Source organism: Pectinophora gossypiella, chromosome 15 (assembly GCF_024362695.1).
Source record: "Pectinophora gossypiella chromosome 15, ilPecGoss1.1, whole genome shotgun sequence".
NCBI classification, from domain to species: domain Eukaryota; kingdom Metazoa; phylum Arthropoda; class Insecta; order Lepidoptera; family Gelechiidae; genus Pectinophora; species Pectinophora gossypiella.
The window spans coordinates 11,720,204-11,742,590 of NC_065418.1; the positions used below are offsets into that span (position 1 = coordinate 11,720,204).

Below are 22,387 nucleotides of genomic sequence, written 5' to 3' on the forward strand. Positions count from 1 at the left end.
AGTACCTACCAAAATAATTGCACGAAACGCCGCTTTTCGGTTCAGTATCGCGCGTTTGCCAAAAAAAAATACTCGTGATATCTTACTACACCCCCCCTCCCCCTTAAAATATTTCGTGATTTTTTCACGGACCCCTCCCCCCCTCTCGAGCCTCGCATGATTAATGGACGGCCCCTAAGTACCAAAACTTACACGTATAGATATAAATAGATAGCCAAATGTGAAAACAGAATTGAAATACGTTGGAAAATAAAATTGTTACAAATGGCAATAGGAACGCGTGACATCATCCGTTCCGAATGCAATAAAAGCTGCAATCAGCTACCACACAAATACTATTTTACTGTTGAGCATTCCCCAACAGAATTTAACTTTTAATATCAACGGTGTTAGACAAGTTAATGAAAATAGATTTCAGCCTAATCTTCAGGATTTTCACACGAGTAGATGGACGAAAAGGAAAAAAAATATTCAACTACCCTATTGTCATTCTAACCTTATAGCCAGAGGCACGTCATAATAACGTTACGAACGCTAGAGACAATAGGTTACGCGCGAGAGACAGAGTAAGAAATAATATCATGCTCTATCTCGCTCACACTCCAGCATATCTCAAAGTATGTCTATGTACGATATCGCCATCTGGTGAGCAAATAAAGTAGTAACAGTAATTCTAAAAAAGTTCGTAACATACAAAAAGTGTCAAACTTGAATACAAAATTCAACTATTCTTAATAACGTAGAGAGCAGTTTGAGATCCACTGTATTTTATAAACATTTTTTTTTCTAACTATACAAAATTTAAAAACATTTATTATACGTATAATGTGAGTCAAATTTCGGAATGTTCAGTTACATAGTTCTTAATGTCTGTTAGTCCGTAACACATGAAATATTAATAATGTAATAACTTACACCTCCTATTCCAGAAGTAAACATTTCTTACTCGGTACCAGATTCGCACGATAGGAAATTGCAATCGTGAGGCTATACGCATAAAGCTGACTTTTATAATGGAAGTGTCCCCCGAATCACAAGAATCACAGTCACACGTATAGTCACGTACCCACTATAAAACCCTGTCGCACTTACATATTTAACATTTAGTGAGACTTACAGCTCAATTTGTAAAAAAAGTTAAAGAGCCATGGTGCCAAAGTGCCCGTAACGACGCAAATCTAAAATTAAAAAGTCCCTTTTGACGTGAGTTCTTGACGAAGTCGCAGGTACGCGGGTAGTTTCTTACAGAATTAATATTTCATGCATCTTCTAACAACGATGATAAACTACAATACAATACAAATTTTGCTTCGAATAACACGGGTTGTATGGTAAATTTGTGCGAAAGTATAGCACACTTGTTAATTAAGTCAAAAACTTCGTAAAGAAGCTACACTTACCTATTAAAGTTTTCGGCTGAAGTGTATTTGAAATATATTAAGTATTACATATCATCGTATCACTGGTTACCATACGATTTTTTAATATAAACAAAAACAAAAGAGCGCTGAAGAATAAAAAGTAAAAAACTTTTTTTTTCAGGTTTTGCGACTTACGCATGTAATGATGAAGCTGAATGTATTCTTTTTTTAAATACTTATTATATTTCAAAGTGAAAATAGTAGTTATTGCTTCAAGTTAAGGTGTAGTTTGCAGCCACGCACGTAGTCCCCTTGCCCTTTCTGTCACACTTCCGTCTGAGTGGTCTTGCATTGCTGGTTCGGGCTGAAACATACCATTATATAAGTACAAAGTTCATGTTTGGATTATAAATAATTGGGTAGCTTCCTAAGTCAAAGGTAAATTATAAAACATTTTCTTTTTTATTAAATTAAATTTTATTTAATTTTATTAAAGAAAAATGTAATAAGTGCGACATTTTGTCACGTTTTTTATGACGTCACAGGTTGCTTTTTCATAGAAATTCCTTAGTGATTTCGTGTTGTGACGTTTAGTAAAAAGTAACGGATTTGACTAGATGGAAACTACCTATTAACACGTGCCCAGCGGTGAAGGAAAACATCGTAAGAAAACCATCGTGCGAGATACGCTTCGGAGGTTTTTATACCTCCCGAACCTGTATTGAGCTGGTTTTCCTTTCGCAGGTTGGAAGGTCAGACAGGCAGTCACTACTGTAAAAAACCGACAAATCTTCAGATTACGTAAGTGGACCTATCAAAACGGATAGTTTGCAAAAACATTGGCACATTGATTGGTACATAAAGGTTGCCTGGCAGAAATTGCTGTTTTACCTTTCAAATGCCGGCACGCAGATCTTGGCCAGACACAATGTAAAATTTATTGTCTCTGGTATCTCGGCAGATGAGAGGTTAACAATAAGGCCACCCATTGTGCTTATTTTAGTGTTATGATTTGTGCAATAAATAATTATTGATTGATTGATTAAAGTTATAAGGAGTGAATAAAGAGCAAGCGTGTTGAATGAAGAAACTACTTACAGCTGATAATGTCATTCGAGTCTGCGACGTCGTCGGTGCGTTGGCCGAGCTCGTTTCAGGTGACACTATAAACAAAAACGTATTTTCAATCAAATCAAAACATAGATAACCGAACACAAGCTCACGACTACATCCCAATCGAAGTAGTCAAGAGGTACATCCATCGCAAGATGAACTAAGTACCCACACCTCACCGAGCTTTTGGTGCAACATGATACCTAGATAGTGAGCCGTATCGCTGCCGTCTATAATGGTCGAGCAAACTGTGTTAGTGAAAACTGCACTTAAGATAAATTACTAACTCATTAGAGACATAAACGGACGTATATGTATTATGTCCATAATCAGTCACATATTTCTCCAATTAATAAGCGAGCAAAGCACCGTGCCCGTCGCTTCGGCCTCTTCTGCTTCGTATCCTAATGTGGTATGGCACTTCGTTTACGTGATTTACAATAAACACTTCATATTACGACATAACACTAATCAGTTCGCGGTCGTATTTCCAAAGCGTGCCATTTGCTACGTCCGCATGTAACGAAGCGAGCGAAGCATGGCGCCTGTCGCTTCGGCCTCCACTGTTGTTTCGCTCGTTGTCTTATTAAGAATATATACTTTATATTACATGATATAATACTAACCAGTTCGCGGTCGTACTTCCAAAGCGCGCCATATATCCCTCACGTCAGCATGCAGCGCCCGAAGTGAGCGAAGCACTGCGCCCGTTGCTTCAGCCTCCACTGCTGCTTCGCTCCCAGATGATGCTTCGCTTGTTGTTGCTTCCTAATCACGTCGAGAAAACTAAAATTAATGATACATTTTTTGTGCTGGCTTTTACCATTAGGCGCAATAGACTGTTAAAGGTCATGAGGTTATACATCAAGCTTTGAAAAATACTATGTATACGTAAACGAAATCATATGATTCAAACATTGAACAAAAAGGAATTGTAAGCACATAGAGATTAGAGATAGAGGATAATAACAATGCGACCTAAACTGATTACGAAAGAGTAAATAACTTAATGATATCATTGTACAGTCAAAATGAAAGCACGAATTCCGCGATTAGTAGGAAAAGCAATAAAAGTAAACCCAATGTGTAATGCAGGATGAGTAATAAACAAAATAAACACGTCAATGCCAAATTGATAAGACTATGTATATAGTATTACTAGATAAGCAATATAAAGTACATTTATGATTAGAACAATAAGCAAACATGAAACAGATAACCAAAGACTCATTTGACCACAAACCAGGTAATAAGGAAAGCAAGATAGTAAATTAACAGTCAAAAATAAAACCTAATTAAACACCATAAAACAAAACTAAACACAGAATTACTCCTCACAAGAACGCCGAACAAAAACAATCGACTAGCTATCATTACGATGGTAATCATAAGACGATTAAATCAAAACAGAATACGATCAATACCATCGTAAATGAAACAAAAGAAGGATCAAAACAAAAATATGTCATAAAGCGAACCAACTAAATGAGAAGAATCAGCTGTAATTAAACAAAATGATAATAAATCAATTACTGCACAATAAAAGAGTTGGAAAAAAAATTGGAACATAATCAAAAATTATGCTCTAAAGAAAAGACATAAAACTCGCAAAGAGAACAAAACAACAGAAGAATTCGCTTAAACGAAACAAAACAACGATATAAAACATAATGAAACATGAATAAAAAAACATGATTCATTCTTCAGTGTTTATAAACCTGAATCAACGGCGGCGGTGGCGGATGCGAGTCTGCTAGTCTTCGAAGTGCGCGCTCAATGTGCCTCAGCCGTATCTCCTTCTCACCGAGCAAGGCGCGCGCCCGGTGAAGAGCCACCTCTAGTTCCGTTGCCTCGCGTTCCTCCTAATGCGGAATTTCGGGAAGAACTTTCATACGCAAGCAATACGAAGAAAATATCAAAATCTATTTGAAAATTCCATTGATATTTCTTGTATTGTAGCCATAGAGGCGAGACACTAGCCATAGAAGCAACCAATTTAAGTTTTTCAGAGCTTATCGCTATCGGCTCACGATTATTTCAAATACACTCTGAGACGAGATTCCAGGACACCCTCAGACCTGTAGGGTTAAAACGCCACATCGCAATTCATCTAAAAAAAGCATTATTGCTATTTAACATTGGCGCATATAAAATTAAGAGCGCAATGCAAATAAATGTCAAATTGCAATATTTCTTTTTAACTTCTTATATTTTGTATCGAGAGATCCATCAGCACTCCCCATTTGTAAGTAGCGAATGTCTTCCGAGGAATAACTGCAATATCTATATTCAACAACTGTACTGCCATTCCACAATGTAGATACAGGTGACATTATGGAGGGCACAGCAAAAGTAGGAGAGATGAATAAATAAGTCATATCAATAAGACGTTAAGACAAAGTATCTCCACTGACTAGGTTGATTGCGCAATATGGGCTCTAAAGTTTAGAGCCATTCTCTCTGGAGAGTTTGCGCGTCACTGGCCCTGGATAGGGTTAAATGTTTCATACTCACGCTGGGCGCGCGGTGTGGGGATAGTTCATTGCGGCTCTCTCTCAGCGCGGCGCGACGTCTCTTCAACACGGCCCGCGCTCGCCGCATGCCCTCCCTCTCGACTAGCGCACGATGACGCACGAACTCTAGTTCTGGAGTGTCTGCACGGGTCACTGGCCCTATGAGGGGTTAAGAACGATTACTTTTAGCAACATTCAATTTCGACAATTATATTTAGAACCTACAGTCTAATAGTAAGTGGCAAATTGTGAAAAATTAAGGATTAAAAAAGGGTGAAGTAGTGGGCTTCGAATCCGGTGGTCCTGAGTTCGATTCCTGGTCAGGAATCACTTTATGAAATTGCCTCTAAACATTGCAGTTCAAAATGTAAGATGGTTCCTGAAGACAGGTTGGAGGTTGCACGTTAAGCCGTTATGTTATAGGCCTTTGCGGTCGTTTTTCAAACTTTCAACCCACGGAAGAATAATGTACAAGCTTACCTAATTCAGCAAAAGGGTATCTGAGGCTGTACGAAGGTTGGCAGGCCAGGTCCGGGAACTGATCTTCCAGGTCATCTAACTTACGCAGCTGTTGACGTAGTGACTCTAAAGGACTCGACCAACCTTCGCCGCGTCTGCAACGATTCAATGTAAAGAACATCAATACATTACAAACAAATACAAAACACTGAAACACACAGACGAAAGCAAAATCACAAGATAACGGCTTTATTGCTAAGCAGCGATCTCTATCACTAAGGAAGCGGAACAGCCTTCATAGTCTAGTGGTTGAAGCATTGGGCTCAAAATTTGGGTTCCATTTCCGATGGGGACATTGTCGACATCAGTTTATGAGACAGTCTTTTGTATGGCTAGGATATTGCAGGCTGAATCAACTGATTGTCCGAAAAAGTGAGATGATTTCGCCCTTGGGCACGCATGTTAAGCCGACAATACCAGCTACTAGCCCAAACACCTCCATCAACCCGCACTGCAGCAGCGTGGTCGTGTATGCTCCATACCCCCTCGGGTTGATTGGGGGATTGTGTCTAGCAGTGGGACATATTAGGTTATTTATTTATATTATTTTAAAAAGTTTTTGTATTGTAGTATTTCGAATACTCACTTGGGAGAATAATTAAGTCTTGACGTTGAAGCCGATTTTAATCTTGTAAAACATCTGCGTCGTCCGTGTCCTGAACAAAATTTAACAATGGTTCATCCTGTTGGCAACCCGACAAAAATATAATTTTGCTATGATATTTTTTTGTCTCTCTCTTCTAAGAACTATATGTATGATACACTGGTTGTGTGTTCCTCAAATCTATAATATAAAAATGAATCGCAAAATGTGTTGGTAAGCGCATAACTCGACAACGCCTGGACCAATTTTGCCAATTCTTTTTTTAAAATGCTTGTTGAAATCCAATTGCGCTTTATTATTTAAAAATTGAAATTCGCAGCGGTAAACGGTCTGCGATTGTTGAAGTTAAGCAACTTTCGCAAAGGCCGGTCATAGGATGGGTGACCACATAAAAAAAGTTTTCATCTCGAGCTCCTCCATGCTTCGGAAGGCACGTTAAGCTGTTGGTCCCGGCTGCATTAGCAGTCGTTAATAACCATCAATCCGCACTGGGCCCGCGTGGTGGTTTAAGGCCCGATCTCCCTATCCATCCATGGGGAAGGCCCGTGCCCCAGCAGTTAATAGACTGATGATGATGATGATGATATTTAAAAATTGAAATTCAATCATATCTATTAACTTTCTGACAGGACGAAGTCTGTCGGGTCCGCTAGTAGTTAATAAATCCTTAATTATTCAGCAAATTCAGTGTATTAGTAGTGCATTAGTGGAAACTCGATAGTGCTAAAATACACTTTTTTAATAATATGATATAAAATCAGAGGTACTGACGACCATATAATATTGTAAAATGTTTACCGTTAATAGGTTCTTTGGGCTTCTCATCTGCTGTGGTCGCGTCAGAAGAATCTTGATAGTCGGTCGTTATGGCTGTAGAACAAATATAATGTTTCAGGCAATCTGGCAAATTTTAATATTATAATAGAATCTTCCTAGCACAACTCACGCGATAGAAGAAGTATAATGGTTCAATTGAAAATAAGTTCAAAGTTTTATTTTTAGGGTCTTCCAGCCCAATAAGTCGATATTTTTATTTATTCTGCGTTTAATTCGCATTACTTATCGTGGTAGATAGCGAAACCTACGCAACTGGGACAGTAATTGTATCGCAGGAATCAAATGCTGCAGCTTCCAAAACATTATTATTTTGTAGTCTTCCAGACACATACAAACAGATGAGATTCTGGTCAAAAGTGAGCCTAAGCTAAAAAAAACACATAAAGAAACAAGGTATCGAACTCACATGGTTCTGTACAAGGATGGTCGGTAGGCCAGATAAGTTAGAGCACCTATGGTCTACAAACCTCCGTCTCTGTCGCGCTCGCGGGACCGCGATAGAGGCTCGCGGAAAGCCACGGCCGCGCGGCGATGAGGCCGCTTTGATTGCGGCTGACTTGCGGCCGCTGGTGGAACCGTCTGAGCGAAAGAGATAGATAAACTCATAGGAGATTTTTAACGCATCTGTACTAATAAATGTACGTAAAATGACATCTTATTCCTATTATTTTATTCTTATTCTTAAGTAGTTTGAGTTGTAGTGCCCTTACAGGCACGGGCGGATCCAGGGGAGAGGTTATAGGGGTCCTCTGCGGAGATAGGCTGTCTGGGACCTGGTGAATGAACCCTCGTTTATGACTCTATTACTGCGCCTCATATTTGCTCTTTGTCATTACAATCTATGCATCATCATCTCCCTAGCATTATCCCGATTTTCACAGGGTCCGCTTACCTAACCTGAAGATTTGACAGGTCCGATTTTTTACAGAAGCGACTGCCTGTCTGCCCATTCAACCCGCGAAGGGATAACCAGCTCAATTCAGGTTAGGTCACATACATCTGAAAATGTATTTCTCGGTGTTTCCTCACGAGTTTTCCTTCACCGCTGAGCACGCGATAATCATTTATGATCCAAACATGAATTCGAAAACAAATTCAACTGTAATTGGTTTAGGCTTGTGCTGGATCCGAACCTGGGACTTCAAAGTGCAGGGCAAGCTGGGCTACCACGGCTCAATCAATAAATACATCAACAATAATCAATCAATAAATACAATCACAATCTATGCATCTATCTACTGTATCCACCCATTGCTGGGTATCATCTCAGGCCTTTACATCTTTATCAGATGATTCAAACAGCGTTTCTGTGGCAGCTTTTAAAATGGCTGTAAAGTCCAATGCGAGAGCGACAGTAGCGGCCGCACGACTGGCATTGTGGTTGAGGGTTATTAGATGGTATAGGTGGTAAATCGGCCCTCTCACTTCTGCTGGGTCTCCTCAAATCTATGGATATATTAACGAATTTATAATTACTTACGTTCTCTCTCCTCAGTCGCCAGTCGTCGTTGTTGTTATCATAAGATTTCTGTGCATTGCTCTCAGAGTGTGATGTCTCGTTGTCGTTATATTTGTTCGTGTTGTTGTTCACACGAACTCTTGGCTCTGGCTCTATGACCGCACTTACTGATGTCTCATTCAATTCTTTGCATCTGTTGATGAGTAATATGAAGTTAATCTAAATATATAAAAGGAGAAACTGACATATCAACGCACAGCCTAAACGGCTAAACGTAGGCACTTGAAATTTGGACGGCACTGTAGAGGTGCACTAAGAAAGGAATTCCCGAAATTCCCACGGGAATGGGAATTAGCGGGATAATCCTTTTGTATGAAAAATATCTCTCTTTTATAACACACCACGCGGACGAAGTCGCGGGCAAAAGCTAGTACAAATCTATACAGGATTCCAGAAATTCTGGTTCAAAATGAAAAATTAGATTTAGGGGCTCATTGGCTACCAGAAACACCCCCATGTATATTCAGCGATTATTTACGGTTTACGATACCTATATGACCCATTTCGTACCTTTTTTTAGATTTTCTACCTTATTTCAGAAATCATCATTTTGTCGACATTCTTTTATTTCACTTCATAACCATTCCTAAGGATGTGTGCCGCTAGGTGAAAAAATAAAAAGTCAAATCATAGATAAAAAGTTATTGGATGTTAACGTGAACTTCTGGGCCACCCTGTATTTATAAAAGCAAAAGGTCACTCAAGCAAAAGGTTATACGTAGGTGCCAACTAAGACGTGGTTTTCCGAAATTCAACTACTAAATCGACCTAGAAAAGTCGTAACATTATTTCAACTAATTGGTCTTTATGTAAACAACTATGCGAACAACGTTATGCGAATTATATTTCTTTCTTTGTTCTTCTTCTGTCTTTCCAATAACGAACATACAATAATTAAGTAATTTATAAAATTGTTTACCTTTCAAGCGACTGTGTAGCCTTATGTGAGTTAGATTTTTCAGTCTCCGATCCAGTGGTCATGCTCATTTCTCGCCGTTTATTCCGGCGTTCTATCGACATCTGTAAAAGAAAAGATATCAATAGTGTAACGTCGTGATTATCATTAGATCTTCGATATAACATGCTTGGATTTAACTTGCTTCAGCGTTGCTATAGGTAGCAACCAGTTTGGAGGTAACGTGGGTGGAGGTAACGTGGGTGGAGGTAACGTGGGTGGAGGTAACATGGATTGAGGTAATGTGGATGGAGGTAACGTGGGTTGAGGTAACGTGACTGGAGGTAACGTGGGTTAAGGTAACGTGGGTTGAGGTAACGTGGGTGCAGGTAACGCAGCTGCAGGTAACGTGTAAAGAGGTAACGTGAGCATATAGGGCTCACCTTAACATCATGTTTGAGCCGGGCGTACTTCTCCTTCAAGCACTTATACTTGTCAGCGAGCGCGCGTTCCTCGTGTCGCGGCGCGGCTCGCTCGCTGGCCAGGCGCGCTCGCAGCTCCTCCAGGTGGCACGCGTGCTGTGTGCGCAGCCGATCCACCTGCATGATCATATTTATTTCAAGCAACTAGACTAATACAATAAATACTTTAGTAAGTGCTCGAGCGCTGGGCTCATGGTTTAACTCAAACAAACAAACACTTTGAACACAGGTCCTGGGCTCGACTCATCACTAATTTAAGAGCCACGCTCTTGTCGGTGTAGCAGTCTCCATGCTACTTTTTAGGGAAAATAGGACAGTGGTTTCCCTCTTGCCTTTATCTCCGCAGTACTCTGTCTGACGCGAGTGTGATGGCGCCCAGAGTAGACTATTTAAAAGTCGTACTAGGACTCCTGTCCTCCGCCTCTGAATAGCACTGACAGATATTGCTGCCCTCTCTCAGGTTCCAGGTTACAGTCCCTGTGACTCGCTTTTTCCGTTACCGATGGGTCCCGTCTCCGCCTCTGCAACCATTGAAGTTTTTACCCGTATTCCAGGGCAAGAGTTCTACGATACCCCGTAGGTCTGGGTTCGCTTGCATTTGTGAAAAGAAAACATTTTTGGGACTATCCCTAGTTTGGTCAGGACTTTTCAGGATGTAATCACCTGATTGTCCGAGAAATAAGATGATTCCGTACTTCGAAAGGCACGTTAAGCCGTTGGTCTCCGTTACTACTTACTGATGTAAGTATGTAGTCGTTACTTGAGCCATATCAGGTCTTTTTGGGGGCATGGTGCATCCACTTCAGAACCCCACGAAATGTGAAGATAAACAACAAATACCTCAGCTCTGTAATCAGTTCTAAGGTCAGCAATTCTAGCGGCATGTTCTTCTCGCAGCGCTTGTACGGTCACTCTGTTCTCTTCGGCTAGGCGGGTGCGCTCGCGATGAAAACTAGCTTGCATTTGTACCGTCAGTTCAGATAGCGCCCGCTCGTTTTCTGAAAGTAAAGCAGATGTAATATATTTATACATTGTAATTTCTTGTCACTTTTGAACTTCATTCACACATTTTTTTTTTTTTGACGTGACTTATTGTAGATTTGCCGCAGATGGCATTAACTACTTGGCCGGACAAATGGGGAGCGCTGAAGGCTCTCACCCGGTATTCACACAAATGATATTGCTCAAAATGTATGAACGAAAAACCCAAAATCGAGGTTCATTACGCCACCTATGCCAATCAATGACATAGAAGGAGTTATCAAATCAATTAAAGTAATACTAATTAAATCCATAGGGTTTAGAACTCATGTAACCCGACTACGGAAAGATCAGGCTCTAAAAAGTATGAAACAAAAAAATAGGCACATTTCTTTGAAATTTCTCCGAATAGTGTTGTTTAGGGTATGCCGTGGTAAGCAAACTCTTAAGACAGATTGGCATACGACCACTGCCATTAGAAAAAAAAACCGTCCTCACTTTACGTCCTCTAGAGGACGCCACGTGGAATTTAGCGTGACGCGCGCATTACATGGGCTATAACCACCGGATAATCAAGACGCATCTAGTGACACCTCATGTATTAAATTCCGACAGGTGGTTCAGAAATTAGATTGGAACAGAGATGCATACATACCTACATACGTATAGGCATAGATATATTTGACGTACTTACATGCATAACCGACACATAACCCTCCTTTTTGCTTCATCAAATTTGATTATGTAACAAAACAAATCGGAAAATAAATGTATTGGAAAAGGAAGCCTAACTCAACGTTACAAATAATGCGAGTTACATTCTATTTGACGAGAACGAAGCATGACATATCGCTTTTTATGCTTTGCTTTGCTTTGATAGTGCCATTTTTTAGGAGGCAGTATGTCTAACAGATTTTAACCTAACCCAAATAATACACGTTCTGTTTGAACTATCTTGCGTACCTATTTCAAATTCTTTTCGTTTGTCAGCGAGTCTAGTTTGAAACTGGTCTTGAAGCTTCCTCATGTCTTCTGCGTGTCGCCGCTCCGCCGTGTCGATATCTCGCCTTCGTCGCTCTTCCATCTCCTTATTAAAGCTTTGTATCGCATCCTGGTGATTGCGTTCTGCTAGTTCTAATGCCTGCGGAGTAATAGAAATATAAGTTCATGGCAATTGTCAACCTTATCGCTCATAGCGTTTTTTTTCTTCGGTGGTTCTTGAAATCACCTCGAACGTACATACTAGACGACACTTCCTCTTATACTCTTCTTATAAAGAATAAAATGCATTATGTATGTAAACTTGCGTAAGGGAAAATTTGTACATAAAGAAACATTACCTCTTCCATTTCTCTTTTGTGCCGTTCTGCTTGATCCGATAACCTAATCTTTTTCTCCGCCAAAAACTTCTCTTCCGCCTCTCTCAACTCTTCTTGTAACTCCGCTCTCATTCTTCTTTCTTTGGCACACCACTCTACTCTTATAGTCTCTAACTCTTTCTGTAAAGACAACTCTAATCTTCTTCTTTCATCTACTTTATTCCTTTCTATCATATCTCTAGCTGCAGTATCAGGGATCAATGGAGATTTGATAGGCTTTGTAAATGATTCTTCTTGATTTACATTTTCAAATTGATACACAACAACTACATTGTCAGAACTGGACTTTCCTTGAGATAGTATAACTCCGTCTAATCTAGGACTAGTCAGTCCTTTACCGAGACTTGAAGCCGAATCTGACGATTTCAAAGGAGCAATAACAGCTTTGTTTAAAGGCTTGAATGTGGATAGAGGACTGCACCAAGGTTTATTGAAGTCGTATCTGGGAGACCTAAGTTCTGACCCTAAGCTGGGCGTAGGAGAAACTTTGAGTTGTGGCGGTTTGGCTTCAATGCTTTCTGACTTGGAGATTTTAGGCTCTTCAACTTTCTTGGAGTCGTCGGAATCCGAGTGTAATTTCAGTTTTTGAGCTAGATCAAGTTTAGGAACTTTGATTTGCGGTATTGAAATATTATCTGCTAACGGCGACTTATTCTGTGTAGACATCGATGTCTTAGAATTGCTAGTTTTGTCAGAATTATCCTCCAGTCTAGAACTGTCTTTATTCTCCTCTTTGTCTTCTTCTTTCTTCTGATCATTAGTATCGTTAGACTCGTCAAGATCGTTCAGGTCTAAATTAACAAATTCCTTATCAGGCGAATCTATGGAGGTTTCAGACTCTATGCTTTCCATCAGGTTGATAGAAATTTTGTTTTTCTGTTGAGGTATCATCGGTGATCTGAAACAAAAAAAGAATGTTAACCCCATAAATCAAGGACATATGCCATCTTTTGAGGTCCGCCTATACCTGCTCTGGACAGTGAGTGACGATCTGCACCTATCGCTCAGCAGTTTTTTATTTCTTTTTCTTTAAAAATAGGTGACAGGCTTTAAAGCTTACTGTCTATCCTTCTACACGTGCAGTCTGTGGTAGCGGATCTGCACGTGTAGAAAGATAGACGGTAAGCAAAAGGCATATAGCGCGCTGCGCGTACAGTACAATGATGCGCCCAGGATACTGTTTGGAACTCCGCGATTTTGTAGCGCCTCCCTAATGTGCCGAAGCAAAATAAAACAGCTTCTTCGCAATAATAAGGATGAGAAGCGCCTCAATGCTGAATTGAGTTCGAATTCGGGCAATCAGGTGATCTTGCAATGTCTTCGCCAAACTAGGTCTCACAGTGATTTTTTACATAATAACCCTACTACTTTTGACGGCTGGCATTCACTATTTGACTGAAAACTATCACTTATTGCGATTTTAGTGTACTTAAGTAGTTTTAATACTCACCTAGGCCTAACCTCCTTATCGACGGGTTCCTCAAGATGGACCCTGTCAACCGGCTCGATGTCTCCAGGGCGGACTAAGTCGGATATCTTCTGGAAATTCTTCTGGAAGAGGTCCGGTTTGATGTAGTCTGCTGCTGGGGGGCGAACCACGCGCCGCCTGGGGGAGGTGCCGCGGTCACTTTCTGGAATTACAATTCATCATTATAACTCTTAAGTTATAGCCTAACAGATATTTTCATAGCGTTACAAAATGATACAAGGTACCTTAACAACTAAATAAGAACAATGTCGAAACTTTAGTAGTACCCGAATCATATATATGTAAATTCCGCAATTTTCTGTTATATTCTAAATATCACAAAGACGTTAAGTCAATACATTTCCATAATATAATTGACTCACTCACCTAAAGATTCTCTATCAGACCCCGAAATACTCTTCGCCTCTCTGGGACTATCAACAGGCCTTGGAGGTAGTGGTGGTCGACTAGCAAGCGGGGACAAGATTATCGTATGAGGGTTGATGGCGGGCGGGGATGACACGGGGGATGAGGGGACAAGCGGGGAGGAGGGGATGAGCGGGGATGGTAAAGAGGGGATGGGGGCAGGCATAGAGGGCGCTGATGCTATGGAGTTCTGCTCATTTTGCTCCGACGAGCTGTTTGAGCCTGGACTTATTGTCGGCTCTGGTAGATTTTCTAGCTTGAATCTGGAATGAAAATTAGAATTCATTGAGATTATAAAATCTTCAAGTTCCCACTATATGAGATGCATATGTTCGTAAAAGTGACAATATCAAGGGCTTCGACACACGTAGCTTCTTATATTATCTACGTAGATAAAATTAATTATTTTTTTTTTGTCGAAGTCTGCAGTTTTTGTCGCGTAGCGCAATGGTTGGGAGCGGTTCCTTACCACATCCCTACTCATTCTCAATTACAAAAAGACTCTTGACTCTTAGTTACGGTTACTAGCGCACGACCTCTACTGTTGTGTGTTTGTGTACACATTAATTTCATTGCTTACCTGACACTCTTCCTGTCCTCATCAAGACTAGCACTCTGCTTCGGCCTTCCAAGAAGAAAGCTGTCAGCTTTTCTATGAAAGCTGTCTGTAAATTTCTCCCGAAGGATCCCTTTGGGTGGGTCGCTCTTGGTGGCAGAGTCTAGAGGCAAAGACTTTTCCGTATCAGGACTCGGAAGGTCTGATTTGGATATACGGAAGAATTGGTTGCCTTTACCTGAGAATGAAAAATTTATAAAGATGGTGGTTTTATTTAGTGTGAGTATTACAAAAAATAGTAATATTGTTATGCTCATTTTACTCTTAGTCTTGTGAAAATGCATATTATGATACTAATTCAAGAGGCCGTAATTATGTTTGATAAGAGAGACAGATACTATGTAAAATATGTTATAGTACCCAGTTAATGAATGTAAACTTAGTATTTTTTATTTCTACATAATATCACAGACTATTATACACTTACCTTGCAACGACAACCCCCTTTCAATTTTGGCACTACTCAGTAAAGGACTAAAATTCTCCTCTTCAGGACTAGTCAACACATGCATCTTCAAGTCTATTATCTCTGATTGCTGCTTGAATAGCATTTTTGGTCTTTCCAATGGTCTGCTTAGAATATCTCGATCTGATGTATTTCTAACTAGCGGTTTATATATACCATCTCCATCACCGCCTCGTTTTAGAGAATTTATTTTTAGCTCTGCGAATCTTCTCTCTAGTCTATTTAGTGATGGAGCTAGTGGGGGTCGTCCTAAGGGAGCTAGGCGCTTCGGTACTAGTGTAGGGTTCTCCTTAACGTCTGACCCTTGGTTCTCACTGTCTGTTGTGAGGTCGTCATCATCGCTTTCCACTTTGGTCTCGACGCGTTCGAGCTGTTTCGTGTTCTCTTCCGATGTGAGGAGTTCCTGTGATGGAGAGTGATTACAATATTGTTGTAAAGCACCCAAATACATATTCGTATAGTAAATGTTCAGAGTAGTGCAGACAATTACTTTTACAGGATTCAGTGGAAGAAGAAAAGACTCTACTTTGAATAATATTAATAATAAAACACTTTATTGCACAATTTACAAGACATTTACAGGAGAAATAGTAGAAAGGTGGGTAAAGGCAGCCTAATCAGGACCAGAACCAGAATAGCAACGCGATCATCGGCCCCCAGAACAGCTAGTATAACCTATGCTAAATATTTAGATTAGGCACCTACCAAGGGAGCGTACTGGCAAGATTCTAGTTGATTAACAAAGGATATATACGGGATATATATATACGTCATCGACTACGACATAATCTTCAAACTGATTAGTGGGAGATCTAGGATTTTTGCGTAAAAGAGGCTTGGCATGAAATTGTACTGCAAGTAGCATTGTAGTACTAAAAAAAGAGGTATGTTTCAGATGTATCAGTGGTGAAATCCAGTAGCTCGTAACAGCACCTTGAGGGGGAATGGAGGAGGCTGTAATTCATGAAATACCTGCACAGAAGCGCAAGTGTCGTCGTGTATGGACGCGTCGCGCGCCTTCTTAACCAGCTCCCGGTAAACATTGTCTAGAGGGTGATCCCACTGCGTTCTCTTAGTGTCTTCATTGTAGTAGTAGTGTGTTTGGAGTTTCTCGTCGAAGCTGAGAAAACAGATCATTGTCAAACTCATTGCACAGAAGCTGTACAGGGAGCGTTCAAGTTGCAAAGATGGATCGGACGTAGGACCCCGCCCTAATTAAATGGATCGTACGTTAAGGACGATGCGTCCTTGGGAGGCGGTTTTAGACTCTATTTGCGCAAGTAATACCTATGTTACTGATTCGTACAATCGAAAGGTTTGCAAGTTAGCTTTAATATTTTGAGCTGTTCCTTCTTGGGTATGTCGTAAATAGAGACAAAGGGAATATTTTATCCTTTCTAACTTGATAGGCTATTTTATGGATGATGGGCTGATCATCTGTCACCATGCGGTTCATATCAATCTTACAACCCAAATCAAAAATTGCTGCATGTTGTCTTCTGATAACTTGTGGCCGAGTCCACCACATTAAGGTCTGCAGGCGTGAACTTGTATATGTATGTAACTGTAGGTTGGCGACCTGTATTGTACTAGATTTATATAGGAGTAACTGGAATCTGTCAAAATTAAAGTAATACTTACTAAGCCTTCCAAGGTGCAGGCAAGGCTTGCATAAGGCCATCTTTGGCCAAGGGTAGTAGGTGGCTCTCGCTTTCAGGGTCAATGCCCAGCTGTTGGGCATATTCTGAGATTTCTATAGGTGAAGAAAGCAAACAAGTTATAATAGGGACTTTATTATACATATACAGTTATTATGAAAACACGATTTAGAAGTTCTACAATCAAAATCTTTGTTAATACATTAGTTAAATTCAGATTCATTTATTTTCATATATTTTTATGTTTCCATAGTCTCTGCTTACCCCAGTGGAAAATTGGCGTGAGTTTACGTAGGTATGTACTTTTATGTTGAGTATGTAAAACAAGTAAACAATATTTTACATAATATACTCAACATAAAAAGGAAACAACAAGATTGACAATTAATAAAATACAATACAATAGATATAATGTCAATAGTTTACAATAGAACATACATAGGTACATAGATAATTTATTTTTCATTTGTTATGAGGTTGATTGAAAAAAAATATATTTAAAGACAAAAGATAGACAAATAAAACACTGTTAAATAAGAAATTCACTTTTTGGGGACTGTAACAAGGATCACATATTTTACCACAAGTGTATGTGTGTGTCTATACAAAAATCTTTGCTAAAATCCAATAAAAGGCAAATGTACTAAAATGAAATATAGTCTATGTTTTCCTAGGCAATTGTGTCCCACTGCTGGGTAAAGGCTTCCCCCCTCTTCATCCACAAGCCTCTATCTAGGCAGATATTTTCATAATCCCCTTCAATGGTATCCAGATCATCCTACTTCCTTCTATTGTGCCATTAGGAACTTTATAAATGATTTTTATTAGCTGCCTACCCCGATAGGGACGCGGGCGTGACTCTATTACAAACACAATATAAGTGTCCAAAATTCTATTACAATATTTTTTTATCTAATACTATATCTAATTACTGATTATTATTAGTGACCCTTAATTTGATTTCTTACCTATCTACTTTCCTGAGCGGCTCATAATGGTAACGAAACAATACTATGAAATATAAAAGAAATGGAAATTAATTATTTTCTGACCTAACAACCAGAACTAGGTACTGAAAATTACCAAGTAGCACGAAAAGCGCAAGGAACTTAGAATAACATAATTTATTCGAAGAATTGTATTGCTAATATAGTATAATAACAAACTTATTTTAAATACATACCTTCAGCCGAGGGCTGGCTGTTTTCATCAAAAATCTCGCGACAAACCACGGCCGACGGAGAACTCATAGTGATTTACATTTTATTTCACTACAAACAAACACAGCTTATCGTAACTAAGGGGAACGTGTATTACTGTCACTAAATTCATTATTTCTATAATAATTTATCTTCTCCTACAAAACTACAATAGGAAAAACGCCGAGAAAATTTTACGAAGTTTTTGAGAAATTGACAGATTTTTTGACAGCTATCTTTTTAAAATCTTTAATCGGGGTTCAATATCTTATCAGCCTGTTGGTTTGAAACTGAATTTAGAAAGTGTATGCTACATTTTATATTATAATACGACAACATTGAAAATGTTCTTTTTTTTTTTATTTTGGTTTGGTTTTCCCCGAAGGGTAAGGCAAAGGGAACTATGCCCATACAGCCATGTCTGACGTATTTTTTTTCTTGATGATTAATGAAATGATGAAAGGTGATGATGATGAAACCTAAGCCCCCACCCTCGGAGTAGACTACTACTCCGAACCCCAAACGAATTAACTCAAAAGTCCGCATAAACTTTTGAGTTATGAAGCGGCTTCCTGACACGAAGCGAAAATAGGCAGATACACTTTGTTTATTGAATACTCCAATATAATAACACTCGCGAATGTCTTCCGACTAACTTAATGCGATCATTAACCACAAAACACCACTTCGTATTAATTATTTAGATTATTCAATGAAGAAAGCAACTGTCCCGTTCCCGCCTCCCGCCAAAAAAAATTGAAAATGTTCTTTTGCCTATGGATTTGTTTTTTTTTTTTTTTTTGTTTGGTTTTCCCCGAAGGGTAAGGCAAAGGGAACTATGCCCATACAGCCATGTCTGACGTATTTTTTTTTCTTGATGATTAATGAAATGATGAAAGGTGATGATGATGAAACCTAAGCCCCCACCCTCGGAGTAGACTCCTACTCCGAACCCCAAACGAATTAACTCAAAAGTCCGCATAAACTTTTGAGTTATGAAGCGGCTTCCTGACACGAAGCGAAAATAGGCAGATACACTTTGTTTATTGAATACTCCAATATAATAACTAGCGATGGGTCGTTATCGGTTTTTGAGATAACGTAACGTAAGCGTTATGTGATTTCCAATAACTAGTTTCTTAACTAGTGATTTTTATAACTAGTTATTTTCACAACGTTCTGAAGCAAACGTGATAGGCGCGTTTTAGGCGCGTTTTACATTACTCGTTTTACTCCTTTACGTTGTCAAAGCTATGTGTAAGGTGGTCAATGTAAAACGTCGTTTTCATCTTGTCATTACGAATATTGTAAAACCAGTGATTTTGCGTGAGTAGTGAAAGTAGCCAAACATCGACGCTATGCCTTAAACATAAGAGTGAATTCGATTTAACTTTATGGCGTTGTGATTAAAAGAGTTATTGAAGGAAGACTGATGCCTATTTCGATCGTTTAAATGGCGTTATGAATATCACTAGTTTTTGTTGTAGTGGAAAACGAGTGATCACTGTTCGAGCTCGTAACTGCATATATAACGAGTTATGGTTAATAACGCCCATCGCTAATAATAACACTCGCGAATGTCTTCCGACTAACTTAATGCGATCATTAACCACAAAACACCACTTCGTATTAATTATTTAGATTATTCAATGAAGAAAGCAACTGTCCCGTTCCCGCCTCCCGCCAAAAAGCCCTATGGATTTGTGATTTGACATGTCATGTATGCGTTCAAATACTATGTTTAATTTTGAAACAAACTAATTTATTGATGAAACGTTACACTCCATGCAAATAAATCAATCATGGAAATCACTTTTAGTAAAATAATTATGAAATTTTATTATAAAATTATTTTTTGATGAAGTATTGGAGGTCGTTAGAGCTATACAAATAAATATTACGCTGTAACTTACTTGACTAATGCATGTACGCAATTGGGTTTAGAACGTACGTGACTAACATTACATTGCAACCTCAAATTCTATGAGCGAAGTAGTTTGTTTCCGACTGAAAATAATTAAATATCTTACTGAAAATGACTTCAATGAAGGACATCTCAACATTGTATCAAAACTTGAAAACTGAGTGGCAAAAGAAGCCGCGAAAACTCGATAAATGCGGCGAATTATTGAACAAAATCAAGGTAAGATTGATGGCATGACTAGTCAAAAATGGCTTTGTATTTCCTAACTAACATGTATGTTATTGTTTTTCAGATAGCTCTAACGCAATTTACTTTCCTTCCGAGTAACCACACCCCTGCGAACCAGAAAGAGTTGATATTAGCTCGAGATGTGCTGGAAATTGGTGCCCAATGGGCAGTCGCCGCCAAGGATGTTAAGGCTTTTGAAAGATTCATGTCTCAGTTGAAATGTTACTATTTTGATTACAAGTAAGTGCTAGTGATTTCTTTTTATTTTAACTTATATGAGATATCTTGAATTAGATTCTGAGAGATTTTTAATTAAAAAGAACATCAAATAGGCTAGGCTAGTAGATGTAATCGTCGCAACTAAGCAATTATAGTAATTTATTAGGCAGCTGTGTTATAAATTGTCTCACTACAGCTAAAATTTACTATAAAATCATTTTATTGAAAAGCATAGTTAACAAGATTCAATCAACAATTCCTCACTTCAAAACAAAGGTATGTTAGTAAACAAATGTTTTTACAATTCATTCCAGAGACCATCTCCCACAATCGGCATTTATGTACCAGCTTCTTGGTCTGAACCTTCTGTTCCTGCTTTCACAAAACCGTGTGGCGGAGTTCCACACTGAGCTTGAAAGACTGCCTGTTGATGCCATCAGACAGGATCCATATGTGAGGCATCCGCTAGCCCTGGAGCAGTATTTGATGGAGGGGAGCTACAATAAGATCTTCTTGGCTAAGGTTATTAGAGTTCTTTTACTTCCACTACTTGTTGCATATTTCTGTTACGAGAACTACTGTGATTTTTTGCCCCATTTTCTATGTTTGATAATCATTATAATATTTGTATAGTTACAATATTGTACCATTATAATTCAAATTCAAAATACCTATATTCAATGGGTAAACATAGTTACACTTTGATCAGTAATTATTTTTGCTGTATTACATACAACAGATTTACTATGCTTGTAGTGGCAGTTACAAGTTTTTGAAGGGGCTTTCCTTGAATCAAATTGAAAAATCAAAACCAGCTGTTTAGTGAGTTGTGAGGTGGATTACCAATCTATCAGGATGTCAGGGTCTTCCACAAGACTCGTGTAACAACTACACACATATTTTTTTTAACTTCTATCCTACTTCAATCTTGCTATATTCCAGGGTAACGTCCCAGCAGAAAGCTATACCCTGTTCATGGACACTCTTCTTGACACTGTCCGGGGAGAAATAGCTGCTTGCATTGAGAAGGCTTACCAGAGCATTCCCTGTGCCGAGGCCGCCAGAAGACTGAACCTGGCCTCACAGCAGGCTGTATTGGATTATGGAAAGAAGGTAATATACATTAAGTATGTAAATAATAAATACACATCTTATAAGATATTCATCACTCTTTAATGCTTGAAGAGAATTGACTAATAATATCAATCAGTTCTTTAGTAACTTATAGGCTACACAGTCATTTTGCTTGTTTAAAACTTATTTATTGTCATTAGCAAAATATTGAGTGGTGGATGATGATGGTTTGGTAGTCACACCGTTTCCTTACTAATAGCTGCCATATTTCCCATTATCTTAAAGGCTTTAGTCAAAGGAGTAAGCATTTTCCACCTTATGTCACATTTTCGCTTACCATGACGTGACCATCACGATCCTACATAGTATTATTGTTAAAAATATTGATTGTAATGTCTCATTTCAACAGCGCAACTGGGCGCTCGGTCCCGACAACTGCTATCACTTCAACGCAGCTGAAGAGAACAACGCGGCGGCTGCGGATGTCCTGCCTTCTTCGGAACTAGCTGAACAGACCATAGAGTACGCACGACACCTCGAGATGATTGTCTAGAGATTAGTGTGTGTGCATCATAATCATAGGTTAAGAATATTGTAGATTCAATGTCTAAACCAATATTTCAAAAAGAAGGAATCTGTGGCTGAAGACCAGTTTCCCTAAATGTGAGCAGTTATAAAGATCATCCTAAATACATTTAAGCAACTTGTGTACGGCCATAAAATATGGAAGAGTGCAAGCAAATCAAAATACACACTATTCAAAGGTTCCGACATCGCATCTCTAATATTCTAGACCTATAATAGAAACCTAATTAAATTACTTATATTCATTCGTAATAAATATTTTTAAATGCAAACTTATAGGTATTTTATTATTACTTTTCAATAAACAGTTATTGTGTTGAA

At 38.9% G+C, this 22,387-nt stretch overlaps 2 protein-coding genes across 3 annotated transcripts; one reads left to right on the top strand and one right to left on the bottom strand.

Moving 5' to 3' along the window:
• Positions 1 to 157: 157 nt before the first annotated feature.
• LOC126373275 (uncharacterized) lies at positions 158 to 18,246 on the bottom strand. Of its 2 annotated transcripts, XM_050019353.1 has the most exons (21): positions 18,021 to 18,246; positions 16,821 to 16,932; positions 16,152 to 16,299; positions 15,141 to 15,582; positions 14,678 to 14,891; positions 14,059 to 14,360; positions 13,654 to 13,834; positions 12,165 to 13,101; positions 11,788 to 11,965; positions 10,684 to 10,841; positions 9,805 to 9,960; positions 9,386 to 9,486; positions 8,428 to 8,599; positions 7,415 to 7,526; positions 6,909 to 6,980; positions 6,093 to 6,162; positions 5,468 to 5,601; positions 4,989 to 5,146; positions 3,101 to 3,242; positions 2,460 to 2,524; positions 158 to 1,725 (listed from the first exon to the last, which is right to left on the bottom strand). In XM_050019353.1, the coding sequence occupies exons 1-21, from the start codon at positions 18,085 to 18,087 to the stop codon at positions 1,639 to 1,641; spliced, it is 4,008 nt and encodes a 1,335-aa protein (XP_049875310.1). In that variant the 5' UTR covers positions 18,088 to 18,246; the 3' UTR covers positions 158 to 1,638. The 2 variants fall into 2 exon arrangements, 1 of the variants encoding a protein (XP_049875310.1); XR_007567300.1 differs by lacking the exons at positions 158 to 1,725; positions 2,460 to 2,524; positions 3,101 to 3,242; ... (1 more) ...; positions 5,468 to 5,601; positions 6,093 to 6,162 and having other exon boundaries at positions 6,908 to 6,980; positions 7,354 to 7,526.
• A 1,736-nt stretch (positions 18,247 to 19,982) lies between these two features.
• LOC126373357 (26S proteasome non-ATPase regulatory subunit 8) lies at positions 19,983 to 22,338 on the top strand. The gene is made up of 5 exons (XM_050019502.1): positions 19,983 to 20,179; positions 20,253 to 20,428; positions 20,722 to 20,929; positions 21,350 to 21,520; positions 21,891 to 22,338. Exons 1-5 carry the CDS (start codon positions 20,072 to 20,074, stop codon positions 22,032 to 22,034), a joined length of 807 nt encoding a protein of 268 aa, XP_049875459.1. The 5' UTR covers positions 19,983 to 20,071; the 3' UTR covers positions 22,035 to 22,338.
• The last annotated feature ends 49 nt before the right edge of the window (positions 22,339 to 22,387 follow it).

Bases quoted from the DNA above. Each gene is read 5' to 3' on its own strand.
- LOC126373275 (XM_050019353.1), bottom strand. From the start codon at position 18,087: ATGAGTTCTCCGTCGGCCGTGGTTTGTCGCGAGATTTTTGATGAAAAC. The intron at 11,966-12,164 runs GTAATGTTTCTT...ATTACTCCGCAG, and splicing joins ACAAAAGAGAAATGGAAGAG to GCATTAGAACTAGCAGAACG. The intron at 10,842-11,787 runs GTACGCAAGATA...CTTTACTTTCAG, and splicing joins ACGAAAAGAATTTGAAATAG to AAAACGAGCGGGCGCTATCT.
- LOC126373357 (XM_050019502.1), top strand. From the start codon at position 20,072: ATGACTTCAATGAAGGACATCTCAACATTGTATCAAAACTTGAAAACT. The intron at 20,429-20,721 runs GTAAGTGCTAGT...AATTCATTCCAG, and splicing joins TGTTACTATTTTGATTACAA to AGACCATCTCCCACAATCGG. The intron at 21,521-21,890 runs GTAATATACATT...TCATTTCAACAG, and splicing joins TATTGGATTATGGAAAGAAG to CGCAACTGGGCGCTCGGTCC.